The sequence below is a fragment of the Protopterus annectens genome, chromosome 17.part0 (genome assembly GCF_019279795.1).
Source record: "Protopterus annectens isolate FY-2018-M chromosome 17.part0, PAN1.0, whole genome shotgun sequence".
In the NCBI taxonomy this organism is placed as follows: domain Eukaryota; kingdom Metazoa; phylum Chordata; order Ceratodontiformes; family Protopteridae; genus Protopterus; species Protopterus annectens.
Genome location: NC_056751.1, coordinates 17,513,193 through 17,540,202, shown reverse-complemented (window position 1 = coordinate 17,540,202; position 27,010 = coordinate 17,513,193). Strand labels below are relative to the sequence as shown.

General features: G+C 40.1%; 1 protein-coding gene across 2 annotated transcripts in view; it reads left to right on the top strand.

Annotated features, from left to right (window-relative positions):
- POMK (protein O-mannose kinase) overlaps window positions 1-27,010 on the top strand; it is a 243,299-nt gene that overhangs the window by 49,024 nt on the left and 167,265 nt on the right. For both annotated transcript variants that reach the window (XM_044059713.1, XM_044059712.1), the window contains exon 2: window positions 15,327-15,395. In XM_044059713.1, coding sequence (XP_043915648.1) covers window positions 15,362-15,395 — 34 coding nt within the window. In that variant the 5' untranslated portion in view covers window positions 15,327-15,361. The remainder of the gene's footprint in view (window positions 1-15,326; window positions 15,396-27,010) is intronic.

The window sequence follows — 27,010 nt, the reverse complement described above, 5'->3', positions numbered from 1 at the left end:
ATTGTTAATTGTATAGTAAATATGTTTATAGTTTGTTTTATTGTATATAAGGGATATGTATACTCATAATTTTATCTATTTGCAAGAATAATGTTTTTTATTGAGACTGGTTAATTAACTGAAGGGGATATTAAAGTAGGAAAATCAATACTTGATTGAATGTATGTATTTAATTGAATAATGATGTTAATTTGTCAGGAAAATTGTATGCATTCTGTTATTTAAGCAGAAGACAGGATAACTTGAGTATCTGAAGAAGTCCGGGTTGTTGTAATTTACGGATGAAAGCACTTATCTTTTTTGGTTTTAATTTGTTTATTAAACTTTTCGTTTTATCCCTGGTCAGTTTCTGTTCAGTCATTTTTGTTTTTAATTTAATAGTTCACATATGACCTACAGCAGCGAGATAGAGTTTTAGAAGAGGTCACAGGTGACATGGCAATTTTCAGAATGGCCACCAACCAAGAGGTGGGCAACCTCAACAGAAAGGCCAGAGATACCATAAGCCTCTCTGAGTGGGTATTCACTGTACTGCCTGAGGTCTTGCCCAACTGTTTCACTCTCAGTTTGATTTATTGTATCTGTCCCAGATTTTTGATTCTGGTCTCAGTTCTTCAGTTAAATATACATTTCTCTGCTATCTCCAGTTTTTGTCATGGTGCCACCTCTTTATTACTAGCTATATTGAAAGTGAGCAAGATGTTTTTGAAAGACACATTTCTTCTACAACCTCAAGTGAATGATCCTGTTCATTCATGTGACCTTTATTTTCTCCCCTTCTCCAGTCAAGCACCTTTGTGTTCCTCAAATTATTTCCCTGCACTAATATGCGAACCTCTTCCACACTGTATATAGTGTACATAGTTATTTCCTGTGTGCCCTTACCTTACTTTTACTATCCTTTATAGATATATTTCACTCTCGTCTTCCTCTAACCATTGTCCCTTCTACTGCATCCTTTATTATTATTTCCTTGCTATCTTCATACTGCATTTTATTTGTATTTGTAATACTTCTTGTGAACTTGCTTGTCTGTTGTCATTTATATTTGTCTGGGTTCAGACTGAAATAGGTCCTTTTGGATCAGTACTCTACCTCCGTTACCAAATTGAATTAATGAATGAGTAAGTAAATACATTTGAACCTGCTGTAACTGCAGATCTTAAAACTTGTATTTTGGAAAACTGCTCTTGGTCTTTATCACTTCAGCCAGGAGAATCTCTAAATCGCAAGCGTTATCTATCCACCTCCTCACCTAATGTTATACTGAAGCACATTGTGTTTGAGAACAAATCCTTCCTTCATGCGTGAAGTTGCAACAGACGCAAAGTTAAACAATGCCGTAAATCTTCTAGTATTATTGTCAAATTCCTGTAACAGAGGGGAGAACCAGCTGCACTACATGGATATGCACAGACATATTGGATTTTATGTGGAAAGAATTAAAATCCATTAGAAATGATCCTCAGCTGCTTATTTCATACTCGGACAAGAAAATGAGATGCACCGTGTCCAAGTTGACACTTGTGAAAAGGCTTGTATTATGTTTTATTGCAAAAAATGTAATATATCTTTGCCTATTGAGCCTAGGTCCAGCTACTTCAGAACTATGGATACTTCTCGGGCTTTCTTTAAAATGCATCTTAGGATGACATTTGTTCAGTAGCTGCATGGGTATCACTGAACACATTGTAAGTTGGAAATGATCTCTAGATCCAGGTCTTCCTTTGTTTCACACATTATTTGGGCCTTTCTTTCATGAGGATCCACTTAAGAGGTTTAGCTTCGGACTGGGTTCTTTTCGGAATGAGGATGGAACTACAATCCTGGATATCAAAGTTGCATATTTACTACAGGCAGTTCCATTTTCATTACCATTCCCACCCACCCCCTCCCAACCTGGACTGTCTGGCCTAACAAGGAGTTTGCAGTATATTATATTGTTGATCTAGACAGTTCTGCTTATGGTTTCAGCTTCAAACAGCCTTCATAAAAGGATCAGGAGAAAGGTCCTTAAGAGCACAGTGTTGTGAATAAAATGCGAGCAGCTTAACAGCCTGAGAAGGTCCTCGTTACCAGTTTGGCTACTTCCTGTTGGTAATAAGGAAGGAACTGCCACTTTGTATCTTTTGTTATGCTAAGTACATAACTTTCATTTGTTGTTGCTGTTATTGTAGTCCTTGTTGTACATTGGTTTGGCATATTCTTTTAATTGGTAGGCTTTCTTTGTGCAGTCTCTCTGCACACCATTTTTTCTGTGTACTGTTCCCCTCCATGCTTGCTCTACACCAAGCACCCTCCCAATGGTCCTATGTCCATTTGTCTCCTCATGCTTGATTTCACTAGGTGTGGGCTGAGAACTGATGTTGGAGGCTGTCATACAGGCAGTTGTGGAGGTGATTTGTTCTCTTGCCTGTGTCTGTCAGTGCAGACTACAGGGGTATTCCTGATAGCCCTGACATGCAGGGGTCTTCTATGCCCTCCCTGTGCATGTGCATGCTTACACACACATATGCATGTGCTAATGATGACTTTCCATACCAGCTTTGTATAACCACACCTGTGCGCCCAGATATAAGCTTACACCCCTAGTCTTGTGCCTTTTTTGCCTGCAAGGCTCCACTTGTTTGTAGTGGAGTAGCAGACTGGTGGCACGCCTAAAGTGGGCAAGCCAGCACTGGTTGTTCACTCCTGTCTATCTCCACCTGGGTATTCCACTGCCAGAGCTGCTACTTGTGTTGTGGTGATCTGGTTAGAGGCAAGCCTTTTTTCCCTTTACAACATGCAACCAGGCTCTCTGTGCACAACAGTTTGACATTCTATTAAATTTCATGTTGCTTTGGTTTAGACACTTCTCTTAAGCTGTGAAGTCTTGTGTTGTTTCTGTTTGGAATTTGTCACTGCATCTGACCTATTGTTTTGCCCCTTACAGCAAACTCTGTCAGTGGGAAATGTTATTCACAAATTCTACGTGGCACATTAACACAATGGTAGGAAATTTGGTACCTATGTCAGGGGCACTGTGCGAGTGATAGAAGCATAAATGCAGCTGTGACTTTGCACCAAGACAGATGGCTGGCACCCAAGTCTTTGACACTCAGATGTTCAAACACTGCTGTGGGTGTCCAATGTCTGTTAACTAATTCTGCAATTACAGCAGCTCTTTGAATTCCTCTTACTCCTAGGTACAGTGATCTCAGAGTCCGTATATACATATATCTATATCTGTCTGTGTATAAATATATATATATATATATATATATATATATATATATATATATATATATATATATAAATATATAAAATGTATATGTGTGTGTGTGTAGATTTATTATCAAAATGCCGTTTGGACAATGTGTAAATAGGAAAAATCGAACGGCTGCTTTCAACATTACAAATAATCGAAAAAAAAAATGTTGAAGTCACACTAGCATTTGCTGTTGTAGATTCAACATTTTGAATGCAGATAGCACTATAGTAGGGATCGGGAAATGTACCCTTTCTCTCACTGTAGTTCAATCTCAAAGTTTGTATATATAAGTAGCAGGGGGTGTGGGGGTGCAGGGGAGTTGCCCCCTCTACAAAATGTTCTTAGCTCATGACCGGAAGTGTGGTATTTTTGGTAAAGTCGACATTCCTGAGAAGTCAACTTTCCTGAAATACCTCGTTCGGTCATTTTCATGCTCGTATATTTGACGTCTGACATTTCGGGTCAGAACCGTGAACACTAGCAGATTGCAGGTGCGAGATTTTGATAGTAAGGCTATAATGTGTGTGTGCGTGTCTGCGTATATGTATATATCAGCAGTGGGGAGTGCAGGGGTGGGGAAGAAGTCTTTCTGCAAAAAGTCTTTCACTTTTTAACTGTAACTGTAACTTCCACTTTTGTTGTAAGTTGCACATCAGTATTCACACTTTTCCTTGTTGATCGGTTGTGTGTTGTGTAGTTCAAAAATGATGAGGCAAACAAGAAGGTACTTTTCTTTGCTACTTTTGGCCTTAAGTCATGTAATTTCCTGTTTAACATGTCTCAGTTCCATTATGAACCAAGCTCTGGAAGAGCTAGCAGAAAACTTGAAAACTGGATCAATTAGTATTTGGAAAAGGCCTTATATAAACAGTGTTCAGCATTTTAGATTGCACTAGTGCTGTGAGCAAGCATACTTAGGAATGTGGCTGCAAGAGACAGGAAGGCCTAGAATGTCTTAATTCAGGATGGGCTGATGAAGGCCATTCTGTATACCCTCTTCCATGATGATATCCTCTATCCTAAACTTATTAGGACCTAGTTAAAAATCCTAGTAATGAAAATAGACCGTGACCATTGTAGATTGTTTTTATGATACTCACTGGATTCCTCTTCTCTTTCTAGGCCTACCCATTACCTTAAGAAAAAGCCACCCTCAGACACTAGAGTTGCATTTCTGACTGCAGTACATTACTACTCGTACATGCCATTTTCCAAGTTATTTTTTCTCATCTTGAAGAACATTTACTTGGATTTTGGGAGTCATGAATGTGTTGGTCTTGGACAATCAAGTTTGAAAGCTGTTGGGTCCTTCGTCAGAAAAAAAAAAACTTAAGTGATCAAGTGACCAGGTAGTCTTTGCAGAGCTCCTGCAACAGGCCAAAATACTATTCCTTAAAGGAGCTGTATGACCTCTTCCTCTTTCAGAAATTGGCAGAGGGTTATAGTCTTGTGTTCTTCTGAAAACAGCAAGTGGACCTCATCAGCATTAGTGAGCATATCTAGTATGTGAAGATGTAGATGGTAGCTGTTCAGGGGTCATGCTTCCACTGTCCATTTGGATACTGTCATAGTCGTGATTTGCCACCTTTTGGCTCATTAGTGGCTAGGATCCTCCCAGCAGGTTTCTTTGGTTTATGCTTGGTGAGCTTCTTGTTTATTACAGATTGTTCACATTTGGTCTGTCCTGTGCACCAAGCTTGTTTAGCAGTGTGATAGTCTGTGATGGCTACCTTGTACAAGGAGCTTGTTTATTTTCCCTTAGCTGGATGACTGTCTTTTGTTGCCCATCGAAGGCCTGTGTCCTTCCACAATTGTAAATCTTTTGGGAGAAGTGTGAATCATTGCTGTCTGAGGAAAGGGCATGGTTTTAGGAGCTTGGGTGAGTTTATCATGGTGGGAGCAAAGGAAGACATGTTTTGTCCCCTTGAGTCTTATGGTAACTATTTACTATTCTCACGTTCCTCTTTACATGCCTGGAGATGTCAAAGTGACTACAAAGTCATCATGGACATTCTTTTGCTGCCAGACACCTGCCACTTTGTTCTAGAGTAACAGAGGGTGCTTCTCAATTCCAATATAGGCCTTTATTTCTTGAAGATGGGTCTATCTCAGTGTTTGAAAATGAATGGCTGACTGGTAGTTTAGATCTCCCAGCTACCCCTCATGCAGAAAGAAAAGCATGCTTCATATAACAGTAGCAAGATGAAGGTAGTGCTTGCCTTCCTTTGAGCTCTTTGAAGGTGAAACCAAAATCCCTCTTGTTCTTCTGTGACAAGATGGCCCACATCTGCAACCCATAGACATTGTTTGGTATGACAGCAATGTTTTGCTGTAATACATGAAGAAGCAGGATCACACACCACATAACTGCCTTGCAAAAAGGCATTGCAGGTTTGGGATCAGGCAATAAATCAGGACATCTCAATTTCAGCTGTTTACCTGTCAGGAGAATTGAATGCAGTGGCTAAATCCCTCATTCACAACACCATTCCTATCCTAGAACTGAGATTAAGGAAGACCAGTATGATCAGAGACTTTTAGGAGTAGATCACCCAAAAGATCAACCTGTTTGCCATGTTAAAAAAAAAAAAAAAAAAAAAACTGCTGTTTCCTACTCTACTTGGTAAGGGAAGGCAAGTGGAAGTTAATGGCAGACACTTTCTCCCTTCACATTCCTGCATGCTTTTCTGTCTTTTTCTCACTAATTCTGTATTACCTAGTAAAAACAGAGAAGAAAGACTAAGACATAGTCTCAGCACTCCTTGGAGGATGAAAATGGTGTGTGTTTTCAGATTCTTGGGTTTTTAGAATTTCAGGGACTTCTCCCAGAATAAGTTAGGAAGGCCTCCTTATTTGAGGCAACACTTGTAGGTCTTGCATTCCTACAGTAATTGGGCATATACGTCCTACCTGCTGCCAACAAATATGTGACGAGCAGGAATATAATTTCCTGATCCTCACCACTACAGGACATTGGCCTTCTGCTTGGGTAATGGCCAATCACAACAAGATGAGCATTACACTGTACAGCTGCAGATCACAATTGTGTAAGTGTTACACTGTACTGCTGCAGATCACAAATATAACCCTATCTCTCTGTATGGATTATCCACCTTAGACTGAGCCGGTCACCTTCCAGTGCAGTCTTATCAACAGTAATTGACATTTGTCCATAATTATGTTGCATACAAATGCACTCAGTATCTTCTAAAACAGGGGCAAATTATAACTCTTCAGTGCCAGCACTGTCTTCACCAGTTTCCAGGAGTCTCAAATAAGGTAATTCCTTTTTACCTAGAGCAATGTCTTTGAGAAGAATTAAGCTTCAAGTGCTATAAATGTGTCCACAGCAGAGGATAGTTTCATTTTCAATCTGCAGTACAGTCTCACAGCAAATGTATAGTTTTTATATGCAGTTTCACACTCGTCTTTAAATGCTAAATATTTATTAAATGCAAATACAAATTCATCTTCTTTTTTCTTAAAAAAAATACATATTTATTAGTTCACTACAGCTTTATTACAAGTTAGTTTACTTGCATTTTCTTAAACGAAGCTTAAAGTAAGGCTTCCACTCACCAAGCATATTATTCGAGCAGAGTGTGTCCCATACTGGCACAGTCACTTTGTAAATGATCCTGATGTATCACAGGTACCTTTTGACTCTGGTGTTAGTAGTCACTCCATGGTTAAGGAGTATGTTTCATACTGTGGCCCCATGTTGACTAGTTAAGTAATTCTTTATATAGTTTATGTATCTCTGCCTTGACAAATCCTTCTGCTCCTTGAGACTACACCTTCATTTGACAAGCTCATCTGTCTTGTTTAAACTGTCTAGTTTATTGGATCTGAAGATCATGCATTGTTAGATAGAAAAATGTAGAAATGCTGTGCTGGTCCACAAACAGAAAACCATGAAATACAAACATGATACCTCTTCTTGAAATGCAAAAGTTTGTCATTTAAAAAGTATCACAACACCTCTGTGTCCCAGTGTTCTCTTGGAGGGTATATATATATATATATATATAATATATATAGGGGTTGGGAGGGTGGCCTAATGGTTAAGGTGTTTGCCTTACAAACACAAGGTGCATGGTTTGAGTCTCACAAGGGATAACTGGCTAAGCTTAAAATGGCTCGCAAGGGCAGTTAGCTTAGTACTAACCTATATATATATATACACACACACACACACACACACACACACACACACACACACACACACACACGTACGTTTGTATCTGTATATTTTTTTAACCACCAAATTCCTTAACTGAAAATTGCAAGCCGCAATAATTACTCATTATACAGATTCAAACATGATGCTAATACAAATGCTTCAATAATACAAGACTTATTTGACACATATAACAATCTAGACAAGTCAGTGATTAGCCTTCCAGCAGTTTCAGACTTACAAATGACCATTACAAATATAGTTAGTACTATGTCACTTTCAAAATAAAATTGAATATTAATATCAAAGATAACGGTGCAGTGGTTCAGCAGTAGCATTGTCGCCTCACAGCAAGAAGTTCTCTGGTTCGATTCTCAGCTGGAGTGCCTTCTGTGCGGAGTCTGCATGTCCTCCCTGCGTTTGTGTGGGTTTTCTTTGGGTACTCCAGTTTCCTCCCACATTACAGTGACATGTGTCTGGAGCATTTCTCCCCAGGCCTCAGCTGAAAATTGGCTTCATTCCAAGTCGGACTTTCCCGGTAAATAAATGTTTAATAAATAACTGTTTTACAAGTTTTAAAAAGTGACACATATAATACAACCCCTAATTAGTAACAAAGAATCTCCCTTTCAGAAATGCACGACCATTAAATACAAGTCCCACATGTGCAAAAAATAAAGTTAAATTACCAAAAAATACAGCAAATTTCAACACTTGTGCTGCCATTACAGTATTGCCCCCCTGTACTTCCTGACTTGGGTACAGACAGTCCTTACCAACTCTTGATACTTCTGCACAGTACTCCAAGATTAAGGAGAATACTCTGAGGTACCACATCCTTGGGCTTGGTATGTGTTAAAGTCTCACTGTTCTGAAGATTGCATGTGTGGTCTGCAGAATTTCATCAGGAACTCTGACAAGCCCTGTCCAGCTGGATTTCTAACTGTGTTGTCTTTTGTCACCAAGCATCTAAGCAGACATTGGAAATAGCTACTTTCAAAGCCTACTTCACCTGTGGTGTAGCTGCTTCTAGTACTTGTTTCAAAAAATGTGACCTTTGTGGGTATTTGTGCTGCAGCCATTTAGTTCACATCTTTGCCAAGTGTTATTGCTTAGATAATATAGCTCTAGGTTTGGCCTGCTCTGGTATCCTGGCTGCTTTAGAACTTGGACTTCTAAATCTTTGCCTTTTATGATTGTCTCTTGACTCTGGCCTCCCAATGAAGTTTAATCTGTACTGCTTGAATTTTTCCCCAAACGTTGCCCACTGTCCAGGGCTTTTACTTTCAGGTATGACAGATGCTTACTCATTGCACCGGCTGATATACAAGAAGGCCTTCTGCAGTTGTTGTTTATTACCTTCTCACTGCCTGACTTATGCTTGAGTGTCCTCTGGTCAGCATCAGTGGATGTATTTTCATGTCAGTTAAGAAGTTTTATATTATGCTTGCTTGATGTTGATTGGCAAAGGATGTGAAGTAGGGATAACAGGAGCTGTGAAGACTCCCTTAGCTGAGTGCATGACACTGTGACGTGCTGTCAAGAGGTATGCTTCTCTAATCATAGTTGTTGCAGAATTTTTTAAAATTGTTAGAGTCTGGGTATATCATAATGGGAGATCCAAACAGTTGCCTACTGTAGGGGATCATTTCACAAGTCAGCTGATATGATGACTACATATCTGTTATTTCCAATATACTTTGTTGTACTGTCTGGTCATTGTTTTTCTGTAGTACATTCTCCTTGCATAATTTCTTCTTTTCATTCTCCATGTTGCACCAGTCCTGTGTATTGTTGGTGACTGCCATTTAGGTAGAACAACAGAGACATTTTATTCTCTTGATTTTTTGCACTCTTGCTGAGCTGATTGAAATGTAGAATGGTGGAATTTCTTGACCAAAAACACAAACATGAACTTCTTTGTGGGCAAACCCAATCATCCAATGACTTATCTGTAGTAGCCCATTGTTGGTATGCTAAGGATGCAGGAAAATATTCCTCTGAAAATGTTTGCTTCAGTGTGAAAGACATCATTTTCTGTGATGGATGTTGACTTTCACACAGATACAATCACTAATTCAACATTCACAGAATATTTCATTCCTGTCATCTGCTACTTGCTAACCTGTAATTGCATCGTTAAGGGTTGTATATCTTGACATGCACATGTAGTTCTTTTTATGCTGGCAATACTTTTAAAGACTTTGAGAGAGTTTAGACCAGGACTATTGAACATAATTATGCTCTTAGGATGGTGACCCTGCCCCTGGCTTGGTTAGACATCAGTCTTTATGTCCTGACACATCTTCACATTCATGAGATTAATAAGCACTTAATATTTTACAGTTTATTTTAGGTCATGAGTAGAAGATGTGGATCTATATGTGGGTGCATGTGTTGATTATGGGTTGAACTATATGCGTGCATAAACTGATTGGCGTTTGTTTGTGATAATTTATTATTTTTATTTTAATTTTATGTATGTATATGTAAGGCCATTCAGAATGGGGTGAAAATGTAGTTTATGATCTGTTACAAAAATTAATGTAAAAGGGAGCCTATGTATGCTAATGGCATTAGAGCTGTCATACTCTTTACTCATACCTGAATGTGAGTTATTGATAATGTAGTATTTATCTATGTCATTGTGGTTTGATTACAAGAGTGAAGCCCAAATTATCAAAATTAGCCCTGGATGAAGTCTACATTACCAGTGGCCAGAAATGAGCTATTGCTATTATGGAATAACATTCTCTTAAGAAGGAAATTTCTTGCCTTTTTTTAAATAATGTCATATGAAAGTTCACTAACCGTTAGCCTGTTCTGTCATCTAGTGGGTACAACATTAATATGTTACGCATGTGTAAGGCATGTACATGCTGGCACTTGCATTGTACATTAGCCTGAGTACAATTTGTGCCTCTTTTTTTTCTCTTTTAAAAAAGTCAGGAGTGTGCTTACTCACAGCTGTTCACATTTGAACTCTCACACTCTCATGGTGTCCCACGACTATTGTTTTTTTTTTTCATTGTTGAATCTTATTCTACTCTGAGAAACAGTTTTGTGCTATATGGGGGGGTAGGATTTTTTTATATTTTATAGTCTTGCGTAGGAGTGTATAGAAAATGGTAGCTGTAGTTTTTATCTTTAGTAGCTGCAGCAGGGACTTGCATATATTTTGGTTTGTTTTAGGGTAGCCTTGTTGCTATGGGTAAGGCTGGATTTAAAATGGGTGCTCTTAATGTTTGTTAAAAATGATGTTAAGTTATCATATCTCCATGCAGTTTTAAGAGAATTCTGAAATATCTTGTACACCAGCCAACACTGCCTTGTGCCCCTTTACGTTTTGTAATTCTGTCAGAACCCCAGTATATTGTACAGTATGTACTTTATCTCTTTTGGGAAAGAATGATCTAGAATGTATAATATTGTAGCTGTTTTGATTGAGAAAATTGCAAAGTAAATTCTTGTAAAATAGCCAAGTGTGACTGAGACGTCACACTGAGATTGTTGTCTAGTACGGTTTACCTTTTCTGTATGCTTCTTCATCAGAATTACTGAAAGCTAACCACAGCAGTGGGACAGAATAGACAGACTTGTTACATTTCTGCTGATGACAAATAAACTTCTTTTGCTTTTCCCCCTGAAGCTTAGATTTCACTTGGGAAATGAGTTACTTTTCCCGTCTTAAATATAAAAATTTCTGTGTTAGCTTTATTCCCTGTAAGGGTTTCAGTTTGTCAACATGTTCTGCAGAACAGTAAGCAGGCTTATTTCTCTAGCACCTTAGAATAAAGAATCCTGTGACTGTGTTAGTCATTTCACCATTGGCATGCTTTTAAGTAGCATTCATCCATCCACAATGCGTTTTCCCGTTTTTGCATATGGCGTCAGGATGTCACTTCAACAGTACAAATCATCTAGAGCCAAGATTCACACTTCCGGGTGGCTGACCCTGATGCAGCATGCTTATATTGTGCAGAAATGATTGTGCTTCTTTAGTATGTAAAGTAACTGTTGCTAACTTGATGAACAAAAACACAGTAGAACGATACTAACTGAAACCAAACTTAAGAAACCTAAGTACCGTAACCTGCTGGAAAAACAGACTGCCACGTGTAAAATAAACAATTTATTAAGCGCGTTTGTCCCCAAAAAAGTGAACTTCAACAGAACTGTTGCTAACTTCCAATATTCCCTTTGTTTCAAGGATGATTGTATGTTTGAGCTTACCAAGAAACTGGATTTTTTCCTGGACGAGAAATGAGGTGTGAAGGCCTTCCTGACTACTGTGGCGATGTGACTATCAAAGGAGAAACTACTGTCCACCTGGGTCCCAAGGTCTCTTACCACGCATTCGGTGTTTAGTAGATTGCTGCCTATGTGGTAGTTCATGGGTACAGAGTTTTTACCAAAGGTGATGACACTGCACTTTTTGGCATTGAGCTTGAGGTCATGACTCTGACACCAGGCATCTGTCTCAGAGAGGCCCTTCTGTAGGATGTTCACATCATTTGGGGACTTGACTATGGCTCAGGCTCCTAGTTTGCAGTCATCTGCGAACTTCATTAGCCAGAGGCCTTCTTGTTAGCCTGTACTTCAGAGAAGTAGATACCAAACAGGAGCGGTCCCAGGACGGAACCCTGTGGTACTCCACTTGTCACTGGTTTGAGGTCAGATTTGGAGTCTGCAACTTTTACATACAGTGTGGGTTCTGTCAGTGAGCCAGTTGGCAACCCATCTTGTGATGTAGGGATTTATGCCTAGTTTATTGAGTTTAGCTATAATTTCAGAATGGGGGATGGTGACGAAAGCCTTGGCGAGGTCAAGATAGGCTGTGTGAACCACTTTACCTTCATCTGCGGCTTTGGTGACTGCCTCAAAGAAGTCGATCATGTTTAGGAGGCATGATCTGCCTTTCACAAACCCGAACTGGGTGGGATCCAGAGTTTGAAGGTTACCAATGTCTTTGTTTATGAGTTCCATGATGATATGTTCCATAGCTTTGCAGACCAGGCTCATCAGGCTAATAGGTCTATAGTTCCCGGGATTAGTGGTGGCTCCCCCTTTGTGGAGTGGGATAACTGTTGCTGTGCACCATTCAGTGGGCACAAAGCCTGATGCGAGGCTATTATTGAACATGGTGCTTAAGTGGGGAGCCAGTTCATTCTGAAGTTCTTGTAAAACGCAGCCTGGGATGTTGTCCGGTCCCATGGATGCTGTGTTTTTGGCTTTAGAGAGTGCAGCTTTCACCTGCGTAGTTGTGATTACAGGGACTCTGCATTCTTCCTGTATAGATATTGGCCCTTTAGGGGGTGAGGGGGGGTAAAGTTAGCACTGAACCTATCTGCCAGGATGTTGGCAATATCAGTTGGTTCTGTAATTTTCATGCCTTTGTGCTGTAACTCAGAGCAGATCTGGGTGTTGCCATTGAGATTCTTGACATAGCTATAGAATGCTTTGTGGTTGTCCTTGGAATTAGTGGCAATTTTATTTTCGTAGCTAACTTTGGAGGATCTTATAAGGGATCTCAGCTTCTTACTGAGGCTGACCAGGGAGCTCCTCCACTCATGGGATTTTACTCTCTTTTGCAACAGTTTCTTCCTTCTGTTGTACAGTTTGTTTATGTCAGGGGACCACCAGATTGGCTTCCTTTTTTGGTGGATAGCGTCTTGGTTCTGTTTGGGATAGCACGATCCATGCACTCATGTAGGTGCTTATAGAGCGCATTTGTGTAGGATTCAGCAGTTGTAACTGTATTGTCCATCTGCATGGGTGTCATGAAGTTCACTACTTCTGTCTTAAGAAGCATGAAGTTGGCTTTGGAGAAATTTCTTACTGTGGTTTCCTTAATGGGGGGGGTGGGGGTGGGATGTGGATATCGAGGGTGATTAGCTTATGGTCGGATCGGACCAATGAGGAGTTGACTTTAGGTGTGGAACACCGGTCGCTCATGTTGGTAATGACTAGGTCTAGGATATTGTTGCCCCTGGTGGGGGTGTGGATAAGTTGATCTAGGGCATTGGAGTTTATAAATTCCAGAAGGCGTTGTGCTAAGGAGTTAGTACATGAGTAGTTTTCCCAGTTAATGGTGGGGCAGTTGAAGTCGCCCATTATTAGGGTGTTTGGTTAAACCCTAATATTTTCCAGTACATCAAGAAGAGAGGAGTGGGAATCCTGGGGCATGGTGGGGAATCTGTAGCAAGCTACAATTTGGATTGCAGTTTTGCCAAGAGTTAGTTGCACTTGGATAACCTCGGATGCATTATGCTGAGCAACTAGCCTGGAGATGTGGATATCCTTAATGAATATGGACACACCCCCACCTTTGGTGTTTCGGTCCAGGTTAGATGGCCGAAAAGTGTGGTATGAGTTATAGCCTGGTAGTACAGGGGTGCTCTCTGGAGCCTTGAACCAGGTCTCAGTCACTGCACAGATATCGATGTTCTCCATTTTAAGGAGTGCCTTGAGTGAGTGCATTTTGAAATTTAAACTTCTAGCATTGAGTAGCATTACCCTCAGTTTTTGCTTACCTGTTCCTGTTATGGTGGTGAATTTGTTACTTGAACCCTGCCTAAAAAAGGCACTATAGGGGCAGCAAGAGCCTTAGCCAGTATCCGGAATCCTAGGGGCGACAGGTGCAGGCCATCTGTGGCAAAGCATCATGGCCTGTCGACCATGTCATCCCAAGCAGACAGATACTGGATCCCCTTTGAATGACACCAGAAGCTTAGCCAATTGTTGCAATCAATCATTTTGTCCTTGTACTGCAGTATCATTCTGGGCGATGGCAGAATGCTTCTCAGGGCTAGGGTCATACCTGCCTGGGCTACAAGATCGCAGAGCTCTTCCATGTCTCTTTTCATGTAGTCCAGGGAGGTACGTCTCAGGTCATTCACACCAACATGGACAATGACAGAGTCATATTTGTACTTGCTGTGGAGTGACCTGAGTGTGTGGTTATGTGGCGGATCCTGGTACCCGACAGGCAGCTGACAGTAACCTTCTCCTTGTTTAGCTTGGTGAGTGGGACATCAGTGTGCCTGATTATAGAGTCACCTATGACTAGTGTGTTGGGTATGTTGTTTTGCCTTATTGGCTGTGTTTGAGTGGCACACTGAATCTGTTGGCTATGTGTCATTTGGGTTGTGTTGGGGGATGGAGGTTGCTTGTGTTTCTGCTTTGGAGGTCTCTGTTGCTTAGGCAGATTGTTATTGAGAGCCTCCGCGAATGTTTTTGAGTTTCTATGTGTGGATTTGGTGGTGTAGACGTAGTGAGACTATCTGATGAGTGTGGTGTGGTGCAAATGTTTACCTTCTCCTCATGACTGTCAGGTTCAGTCCTCGTGTTTTATACTTTTTGAGGTGTTTACTTTTTAATATATTTTACATTATATGCCTTATACTTTTACCTATTATATTTTGGTTTTAATTTGATTATTTATTGCATGCTGATTTTTCTTTGGCCTTGGTTATGACTAAAATAATCCATTTGGATCAGTTCACTTGCCCAGTTAACTAACTATGAAATGCATGAATGAACAATACTGATTATCACATTGTCTTTGTATTTGCTTGGTTGTCTTAATCTCTCCCTGTTATAAATGGTGAAAACAGCTGTCTTTATCCTGACAGTAATTCTTGCTTTATTAGAGTAGGTGAAGATTTCGTATTTTTTAATTGGTACATTGATATCTACTGAAATTTACTTGTTTGTCTTAACTGTATTTAAGCAGAAGGACTGCTGTATTTAAACTATGGTAAGAGATTCAAGCTTTAGAACTGCAGGCATTGTGTGCAGCTAGTATTATATTGTATCTTATGCCCTGCTGTAACAAATATTGCTGCTAATGCCAGAAGTTAGTGAAATGTAATTATGGTCTCCTTGTTTTATCAGGTGATTTGCTGCACTGAGCAGGAAGTCTTCCAGAAATGGTGTCGCCGAAAAGGTCAACTGCGAAGAGATGTAAGTAACATTTTTACCAATGTCCTTTTTCAATTGCACATGTACATGTTCTTCATTTCTTCAGGTCACCTAACATTCTGATGCAGTCACAATTCCTGGGCCCGTAGTATATTTAACTGTAGTTGTAAGCCCGCATCTCCTTGCCTCTCTTCCCACCCCCCCCCCTCCTAGAGGAGACAGAGCTGAAGAACAAGCCATAATCACTGATGCTGCATTGAGATATCAGATGCGGGTACCTGGTGCAGACAGCAGCAGACCGTGTCAAAGTAGGAGTGAGTAAATGTAGGAATGCAAGCTGACCATTTTGTTGTGCATCCACGTGATAAAGTGATAGGGACCCATCTGAAAAATCCCCCTCCTAGAGGAGACAGAGCTGAAGAACAAGCCATAGTCACTGATGCTGCATTGAGATGTCAGATGCGGGTACCTGGTGCAGACAGCAGCAGACCGTGTCAAAGTAGGAGTGAGTAAATGTAGGAATGTAAACTGACCATTTTGTTGTGCATCCACATGATAAAGTGATAGGGACCCATCTGAAACATTCAGGTATGTTGTGTGTGCAAGAAGGCTAGATAATAATTTCTTATTAAGAGAAATAAAGATGCAAGGCCACAGTTAAAACAAGCGAGAGTGAAGGTTCAGCAAAGAAGTCATAAACAGTTCTTGCAGAGAGACATTTATATTGGGACCTTTGGTAATCTGAGACAGAATTGTCAATTAGCTTATTGTATTTGGGTTGTCTGTAGACTAAATAAGCTTGGGTGAAGTTTAATGTAGTAAGGAGACACTACAGAGCACGTTTATCAAGTGCACTTTATTGAGCATAGCCTTGAAGATCCCAGTGCCGTCTCTGGCATGTAGTTTCCAATGTGTGAGCCTGCATATGGCCTCTCTAGCACCAGTATCCTTAATCAAAGCCTCATCTGTAGGGCTTACATACATCATGGGACTGCATGTTGTATTGTGTGAGGAAAGATTGGTTATCCCGGGAAACTATGACATTAACAATATGCCCCTAAGAGTTGATCCAGTCATTCAGGATTTGGGAACTTAGGTGGAGAGTGACCTAACTTTTGACCAGTATGTGTTCACTGTCATAAGAAAGTCCTTGTATATTGCGCACCTTATAAACAAAGAGATTGCATCTAACTCTAGAGATGTCATTGTTCCACTTTACTCAGTCTTCATTAGGCCAGTCATTGAGTATAATGCCCCTTTGGCATATATCTGTCCAGATGCATGCAACAACTGTAACACCTACAGAGATAATCTACTAAAAGGGTACAAGATCTAAACAGTATGTACTACATGGACCAACTCAAAAGCTTGCCACTGTACTCTGTATTCTACAGACTGCTAAGAGGTGATCTGTGTCTGGCAATACATAGCATCCTCCAACCCAGTACTGATAGACCTGCTGCACATTATCAAGTCAAATGGCTTCAGAAATACTCTGTTCAGGGATATAAACCTCTTCCGTGACATCAGTAGAACAGTTTGGAGAGACAGGTGTATCTCTCAGAGGAGATCTGATGAATTTAAGTCCCCAGCCACTATTCTTCCTGTTTCATGCAAGAAATGTATGAATTCCTCTAGATGATCAACATTTGACTTTGGTGGTCTATGCACGCCATCAGTTATTATACGTTCCATGATTGTCTTTAGCGTCACAGTTACACAATCTATAGTATTGGTGTAATCACTGGACATGTAGCAATCACTGACTCACAAGTCTCATAAATATCTTTAATTCCTGTCATAATACCTCCACCTGATTTTTTTTTTTTGTTAGAATGTCTGTTACAGTAAAACATTTATACCCTGACAGAACAGGTTTCAAGCCATTGTTCTTTAACCATGTTTCACAAACAATAACAACACAGTGTTGTGGGAATGTAGCAAATTTTCCAACTAAAAAAAAAAACATTATTAATGCTCCTAGCGTTAATAACCATCAGAGATGCATCAAATGTTGCTGTCTGTGAACTGTTACATTTTCAGCCTGGCAAAAATCATGCCTTGTGTTTGTCAAATATTGAAAAATATCTGCTGCACAAATTATTTAAATTCACGCTATCCTGTCTGAACGTGTGTGCCCCAAATTAATCTTGGATACCCTACACATTTCCATTTTTTTAAACAGGACATTTTTTCATGTAGGTATTCACCCAAAAAACTTTTTATTCTCGGTGACCTAACTCTCCTTTCTGTATGTGATTTGTGAAAATTATGCCCTCACACCAGTACAACCTATACTGTCTAAAAGGGCTGTAAGTTCCCAACTAACAGTCAGAGAGTTCTTATAGATGAGATAATTTGTACTGACATGAATAAAGAGATCCGCACTTCCTTACATTGTTATTCTAAGACTTGTCTCACATCTTCTGTTTTTGTTCCTGGCAGGCATAACACTATTCAATGTTCATTATCTTCTTTGATAATGCCTGGTGTTGGGTACACCCAAACACACCTGTAGCCCTCTGTTGCCATCACTGTGACTGTAGAACAACAGTTATGTCCAATGTGGCTATAATGCCATATTGGAACGCATGCCTTACTTAGACAACAACATACATTATATCATTTTATATTGTCTTATTTCCTCATTCCTGAAGACGTTTCTCTGTGATGTAAAACAGTCTGTTCAAATGACAGCATCAGTCTTCAATACAGCCTTTCCCAATGAAATGTAGAATAAACCCTTGAAACAGGAAATGTCTACACCTGAACATAGCACATGTATATGACAACACTGTTTAACAACATGTACATTAATTGTAAGCAGTGACTTTGGGATTTTAATTATATATTTACTATCACATGCAAATGAAGGTTTGCTGAGACACGAGGGGAACTATGGATTTATTTGGTGACTATGACATGGCATCACCATTGTGTATTACCTTCATATTTCCTCTAAAAAAGAGTTGCACAGCATACTGTATAGATGTACCTCATATATGTAGTTGCAGCCTGTTCTGCACAGTAAGAGGAAGAAACACACAACCACAGATGATGGTCATTCCTGTAGTCAAACTCCATACCAATGTACTTAAACAACCTGCACACAAGTATATTATGTGCACATGCCAGAGGAGAAATATGAGTGCATGTGAGCTATACTGCATCTTTGAAAGGATGAATCAGCTGTATCATGCAAAGGAGTTGTGTGTGTAAAAATGACTTCTACAGATATGTGGAAATTCATAATGTTGTCCATACTAAGAGGTCCAACACACTCCTGTGTCTGTTTACATACACACACACACACACACACACACACACACACACACACACACACAGTCAGGAGAGTTTCACTACTTTATTTGAACTCCCTATCTATTGACTAACATAATCTGCACACACCACAGGAGAGCATTGATTTTAGTGGTGTGAGAGTGTATTATTGAAACGGTGACCTCAATGCAGACAGTATGTGTTTGTGGACAGAGTGAAAAAGGGATGTGGGACTGATCTCACCATGTAAATGTTTCTCATGAGTTGGAGTCAAATGAGCACACCTGCTCAGTGATGCAGCGATCCCACCATCACACATACAAGTTGATTGTTGTGAGATTAGAATCCCCTCCCTATCTAGTTATACAACCTAGAAAGCACAGTACTTAACACAAGCATCACAGCAGAAGTCTGACTTATACAATGCAATAGTGCACTTTATACAGGATGGAATCAGCATTGTGTTGCTGAGACAAGGTTGTTGGGAGAAGGGTGTGACACTGATGTGAACACTCCCTGCATTGTAAAATTAATGCCAAGCTACTATTTTAGTAAGGCCAGCAGTAGTTAAGGTCATGGTTATGCAACTCCGCACACGCACACAGACACACGCACACACACACACACACACACACACACACACACACACACACACACACACACACACTTTAACTGCTGTGAGATTAGAATCTCCTACCTATCTAGCTATGCAATCTAGACGACACAGTACTTAATGCAAGTGCCACCCAGAAGTCTGACTTGTATAGTGTGAGAGTGCACTTTATGTAGCATGACATCAGTGTGGTTTAGCAGAGATGATGATGTTGGGAGCAGGGTTTGAAATTGAGGTGGACTCACCCTGCAGTTTAAAATTAACTCCAGGCTATTACTGTACTGTTTACAGTAGTAATTAAGGTCATATCTGCACAATGGCATACACACACACAAGTTGACTGTTGTGAGATTAGAACCCTCTACCTATCTAGTTATGCAATCTAGACAACAAAGTACTTGACATAAGTGCCACTACTGAAGTCTGACTTTACAGGCTGACCATGCAGTATAAATAGGATTAGCATCTCATCCTGTGTCTCAGAGATGATATTGTGATGTTGAAGATTTTGTGCAAATCCATATTTGTTGCTATGATGGAGTAAGGTCAGTGTTATGCTTAATAGTACATACCTGCTGCTGACTTGTCAGCTGTGGTGTCATTCATTTTTATTACAGAACTGACAGTGACATGTACCTACCTTTCTTGTGTGTATGAGATACACACACTTGTGAAACACAGGACGGACAATGAATCATTCATGGATCATCAGGTTATGTTGATGGTATGCAAACAAAAATGAATGTTACTGATATTAGATATGGTGTGTGCCCAATGCATGGACAGTGTGATCTGTCAATACCAAACAGTACTTAATGTTCCAATGGTAGAGGGATAAACATGATGATTTCTGTACTTCAAGACTTTGTGCTTGTATATCAGTTGTATGTGTTAGTGCTGTAGTGCAGAACCAACTGTCCAGAATTAAGTGGTCAATTAACCACACAGTTAACTGCATTTCACATCAATACCTTACACAGTTTCCATGTAACAAATATCATCTAGTACCAATACTTATTTTTCTTCCAAATCACTTCCGAAAACGCAGTGGTAAGAAGCATATTTGCACGGAGGGTGGCAAAGTGTTAGTGCATGTGTGATGATACTTTGGTGTTTTGAAATGGGACTGTGAAGTGCCAGTGTGTAGTGGTGCTCAGTGGTGCTCTGCATATTTTATTATACCTTTCGATGTTAACTCCAAAGCTCCATTAAAAATGAAATGTTCTGCTTGCCTTCCCCATTTGTGTGATGGTACACTGTGAGCAAACACAGTTCTCTGCTGAATGCAACAGTGGAACACTACATTTGGTTTGCCTTCTAAAGAGCTAACAGGCTTAGCGGTGATGTGTGGTCATCAATTGTCCGAACAGCACTTAGTGGGGAAACTTGTTAAACTAGCTTTCACTGTGGCCCAAGGTATAGACTCTCTGAGCTAAATGAAAAACCAGAGTTGAAGCAGGGTTTGACTGCAATATGCAGATGATTATATAAAAAGTGTCAGAATGTGATTATGTTAACTTTATATCATGAGTTTGAATACCTGGGAATGACTATTGTACATATGTTTCCTGTCAAAAGTGTATAAATAATAGCTACTGAAATCATTTTTATGCCTACTACACGTAGACATGCTTCAAGGGAAATGACAAGTTAAATGGGTGTCCGTCAGCCTAATGAATAGTCAACAGTACAAAGGGATGAAGGAAAAGGGGTGAAGATAGACACAGATATAGACACACATGAAAGGGTGCTGTTATGGGTCATTAATGTACATCTTAATGATGTGTCCTCAGTAATAATCAGTCAGACTCTGTATCCGTAATTGATGTCTGTGGTGGTGAAGTTGTAGGACAGGCAAAAACCGATGCGAACGTGGGTAGAGTAAGCGTGGTTTGATAATTTGTCCTTATGTGCATGGATGTGTTTGCAAATGCTTTTTTGCAACAGTATTCAAAATCTCATGAAAGTTTCTTAATGAATAAAACTTAGGGTGAATGTCATTAAAAATGTAATAGAAGTATAATTTCACAGTAAGAAATAGTGTGACATATATCTGGACTTTGAACCCTTGATGCTGTGGCGAAAACGCAGTCTACAGACAACTGATGTATATCAACACTTCACAGATGAAGTTGCACTTTACTTGCAGTAGTCAAAGAACTGTTTGAGTAACTGTTGCAAAGTATTGTCTTTACTCTGCCTTTACTCTATATTCCAATAGCACAGCATGTTTAACCACCTTTGCACAAGGATATCCGGACTGCTATGCGTGATGGCAACAGCTTACCAGGTTTTGCCCATAGAGCATGAACAGCCATTCACTGTCACTCATCATTGGTGTGTGATGCTGAACTCCACGCAAAGGCTGCGGACAAAAGTGAAGGCTTTCTTATGAGCCATTGCTGGCCATGTGTGTTGTATGTGATTCAATTTTTTGACCAAATTAAATGTGTGAAAATAGAGTTGATACAAAATGAGTGAAATGGGGGGGGGGGCAAGCATAGAGGAAGACACAGGGGAAAGAATACAGGAATTTTCAGGAAGGTAGTGGGAGAGAACCATAGCTATCCACTTCTTCACAACATAAATATGAAAGTGTAGCCAGAGTTTGCTGAATTTGGACTGTCACCACTCCAAGGATAGGTGACAACAACAGAATAATGTTGTACAACCAATTGTATCAAATAAAGTGTGTCAAGAAGACACATAAGTGAAGTGGAAAACTATGTACAGGTCGTTATTTATTGTGGGACAGGTGCCCATTTTTTACTTTTTGTTTTTCTTTCAAAGAGAGAGGAATCCTGGGGAAGGTGCTTAGGAATGTGATGGTCTGACAGGAAGGTTAGATGAGGAAGCAGGTACAGACATACAGGACAAACTAGACAGACAAGGGTGGTGATGGACACACAAGATTGGAGGACATCATGACTGGGGATAGCTAAGGGGTATCAGAGGTGCAGCCACATCATGTTTGAGAACAGTGAGAATCTAGACCTCATCCTCAGAACTGTCATCACTGTCTCTAGTCTCAATTTCTTGTGTCATAGCGCTATGTGAAATTGTCTTGGCAATGTGATGATTTTTGACACAGCTGATTCAGGCACCAAGGCCCCTTTCCATAATGCTCTTCACCAGCCTTGTCAGCTCTTGACGAGTGACAAAATCACCACCTCCACTACTGCTTACTCCCAGAGGGTATCGGTATACTAGCTGCTGGGGCAGAGCTACCTGATATGGATTGTCTAGGTAGGACAGGGGTGTAGAGGCAGCGCTGATAGCTTGGGACCTTGAAGTGCTGGGTGTCAGTGCTGCAACCTGTGGAGAGATGGCGGGCCAAACCGCAGTGGTTGGTCTTCAAGGGGGTGCTGAAAAGTTCTAAGCCCGACCAACTTTATAAATTCTGAGCATTATTTTGCCTCTATACCTAAAAAGAGCGTTATTTCATCTCACAAAGTGCCAATTTGCAGAATCATAATGCTATGTTTTGACATTGTTTCAGACCATTGATTGAACCATGTCAACGAAAAGTGTGGAATTTTCAGTGTGGATCTCTCAGCAATCATGAAGCTCCTATTCCTGCAGAAGAAAATTCCAAAGAAAATCCATGAATGTATGATGCAAACATTGAGTGACAAGTGCCCTATTCACTCAACTGTACAGAAGTGGTGTGCAAACTTTCAGCATGGAGATTTCGAGACAGAAAATGTAGCATGGTCTGGGAGGCCTCAAACAATGTCATTTCCTGAAATTGTTGACCATGTCCATGACCCGATTTTGGCAGATCAGCAAATGTTGGCTAAAACAATTGCTGAGACACTACAGATATCAAGGGGAACCTGTTGGGTTTATAATCCATGATCAGCTGGTATGCAGAAACTGTCAGTCAAGTGGGTGCCCAAATGTTTGAATGCCAATGAGAAAACACGTTGAGTGAGCACTTCCAAGTTGATTTTGCGGCATTTTCATTGAGCTGCTGCTAACTTTTTGGAATGACTAGTTACTGTTGATGAAACATGGTTACACCACTATGTTCCTGAGACAAAACAACAGTCGATGCAATGGCGGCACTCAAGTTCACCAAGGCCAAAGACATTCAAGACTCAAAAGTCAGTAGGAAAGGTCATGTCCACAATGTTTTGAGATCAGGGAGGTATTGTAATGACTGACTGTCTTCCAAGGGGCCAACGAGTTAATGCAGAATACTACTGTAACTTGCTGTGCTGATTAAAGGAGGCATTGAAAGAAAAAAAGAGAGGGAAGCTGTGGAAAGTAGTTCTCTTTTTGCAAGACAATGCACCTGTTCACAAGGCTGGCAAAATGATGGATGTTTTGGTGAAATTGGAATTTGAGTGCATAGACCATCCACCCTACTTATTAGATTTTGCTCCATCTGACTATTTCCTGTTTCCAAACCTTAAACAGAGTTTGAAAGGGTGGCAATTTTAAAGTGATTCAAAGGTGACTGCAGCAGCAGAGCAGTATTTCTGTGACCCGAGTTCAAACATTTTTTTTTTTGGCAGGGTTATGGAAACTTCAGACATGATGTGGCAAGTCTGTTGACCTTTGGAAAGAATATGTTGAATAACTTGTAAGTTTCATGGCTTCATGTCATTCTCTTCTTGGTCGGGCTTAGAACATTTCAGCACCCCTCATACCTCTCTGAGCTGCATGTCAGGTTTTGTAAGCAGAAATGTATGACAACAGAGCATTTTTAGACATAAAATATTGTCTCCACCCAAAAAAAAAAAAAAAAAAAAGAGAGAGAGCAGATAAGCTTGATTTGCTTGATGCTCAGCAGTCAGCAAGTGCACAAAGCAAAACAGTAACAAAAAGCATATAAAGTTAAGGTGGCAGTGGTTCCTGCATATGGAGTAGTAATGTCCATAGTCCCTTCACAATGTATGGATTTGAACCCCATAAAAGTTGTGTTAAGGGACCAACATCACTGTATTTACAGCTTCTGCCACAGAAACAGTTATACAAAATGTGCACATCAATCACTCATTAAAAATACTGTGCATCAGTGCCAAACATGTTTGCTGTAATGCAGATTGCCGAAATGAAATTGTTCAGTTTCCTTAAACTGTGAGCTCTGTTTGTGCTCTTCTAACCAGTGCTAATATTACACAGGCAAAAGAATATATGTAACAATTTATAGTCCACACAACAATTTCAATTTCGTCTTACTGCTGTTGAGAGTGCTGTAACAAAGTGCACCTATGTGAATGCAATACTGATGGCAAGAGCAGTTACATTTCTGATTGTGTACCTTGGGTAGTGGACTCTCATTCACTGCCTCAAAATCCTGCCAATCAAGAGTGCAATCTACCAAACACATGCAAATGAGGAACACAAAAAGAAAAAGAAGAAATAGACAATTGTCAGTAGTAACACATATAGGGTAATAAATATGAAAAAGCAGGAGTGTGAAGTTTTGTTGGTCTGTGTGTGGTACAACCTGATCATATGCTCAGAAAATACCACACTGTTTATAACTGAACCCTTAACTCAATGCAATAACACCACATACTCAGTTGTGCTTTGTATCCCTCTTTGCCACTAACACAGGACGAGAAAATGTTACGTTCTCATTTGCTTCATCATGTCTAAATCAATGTCATATTGACCAATACTTTACAGTAATAATGGTCCACACCATTTTATGTCAGATTGCCAACACTGCCAGCTGTTACTTCTCTTTATTTTCTGACAATCTTCCCCTACTCTCAGCTTAACTACAAAATTACAACGGCATGACCATTTATTTGCATCTTTGTTTCAGTGTGCAATATAAGTGATCAAGATTTGAGACAGATGTTCAGCAGAGGATGGACAATGTCCTGTTACTAAAAGGAAGTCATTGTTGTTAAAGTTGTTTTCATAGCTGTTAAGGTGCTTACACCTTTTTATTGTTAAGTCTACTCTACATGCTACACACACTTCACAGAGAATAATTACTTTGCTCTGACAGCAACAACAAGCAATACCAATCGGAAATAGTTGCAAGTCATTACCAGTAACAGCTGTTGTTGCTCCTCCCTGCATTACTAGGGGGTGTGCATGTAATCGTGTAGCTACCTACAACATGTTTGCAACCCCTACACCAAGTGATTATTTTTGTATTCAGGAATGCTTATGATTTCACACGTCATTTGTATCTTCACAGAGCTCAAGAGTGCTGAATCTACACTATAAGAGTGCAGTGGTGTAGCTATGGAAGTAGAAAGAGGGGAGTCTGATTGGATACAGACAGAGCATTGTTAATAGTTACTTGGAGGAGATTTTTCCTGCAAATCCCTGCACTATTTCATAAGTTATATTTGTCCTCTACACATACTGCTTACATGTTCATAATTGGAATATAATTCAATATGTAATGGAAAAAAATTGTGATGCATGCAATTTTGAAATTTCAAATCTGCAGTACTGCATATATGGCAGTTCTTAGTGCACCCTTCACCCTGTGAGAATGATGATGACTGTGCTATGGGTTGTTTTCATATCTGTTTGACTTAGGGTTGTATATATGTTTGATGCACAGATTGAATAAGTATGAGACTGGCAATATGCAGGAAGTTTATCTTTTTACACATTTGTTCTACTGAAATTACTGCAGTTAGGAGTCATGTGCTTTGTGGCTGTCTCTTAATGCTATCTGTACACAGGTATTACATGGGTAAGTAACATTTGTGGACATCAGATGGCATCACTTTTAATATTTGTATATGCTTAGTGAGTGTATTATCATTTGCCTCTTAGTTGCTGGGTGTGTGCATTGACCTTTGAGGCTTAGGGTGTGTGTGTATATGTGTGTGTGTTTGTGTGTGTGTGTGTGTGTGTGTGTGTGTGTGTGTGTGTGTGTGTGTGTGTGTGTGTGTGTGTGTGTGTGTGCGTGTGTGTTGTGTGTGTTGTGTTGTGTTGTGTGTGTGTTGTGTTGTGTTGTGTTGTGTGTGTTATCCTTTGCTTCTTATCCAGGGCAAGGTACACACCTACATCTTCCAGCTACCTCTGCAGCTGGAGGTTCCCCCTCAGATTCCTTGTCTGTATGTGCGGGAGGTGCTGGCCCTGGCTGTGGTCCAGGAATATGTGGTTCTTACCCTTTCTGTCCCTGTTGTAGCCATTTCCTCAAGATGATATTGTGCAACATAGCACAGACTGATAATTTCTGCACAGGTGCCTGGGTCATACTGCAAACAGTGGAAGCATGTCAGCATACCAAACACACCCACTATGATGTTTTCAGTTTAGGAGTTGGCATCACTGTATCCTACTTCTGTGGGTATGTGTGCATTTCTGATGGATGTCATGAACTATGATTCCAGTGCATAACCTACATCACCCAGTAGATAGCCTCATGGGACATCACTCCTAGCAAACCATGTGTAAAGTAGCAAGGTGTGCCATATGTGTGAGTCATGATAACTGTCTGAGATGCCTGCACAAACATTGAGGATGATCCCTCAGGCATTACTGACAACCTGGCAGTTGATTGAGTGGAACTCCTTCCTGTTGATGTATATCCTTCCTTGCTCACAAGGTGAGGCTTTCATTTCTATGTCAGTGCAGTTTATGTCCCCTAAGACTACAGGGAAGTATGCTACAGCATAGAATTCTGGCATGGTTCTTGCTATCTCCTTTGCTGTGCATGGAAAATATATGTATTCCCTTGTATGTTGTAGAATAGCATGTAAATATTGGTGAAATATTCTGAAAGCTGAGGCCTGTGATACTCCCAGTATCCCCTTTGGTTCTCTGGGATGTACCT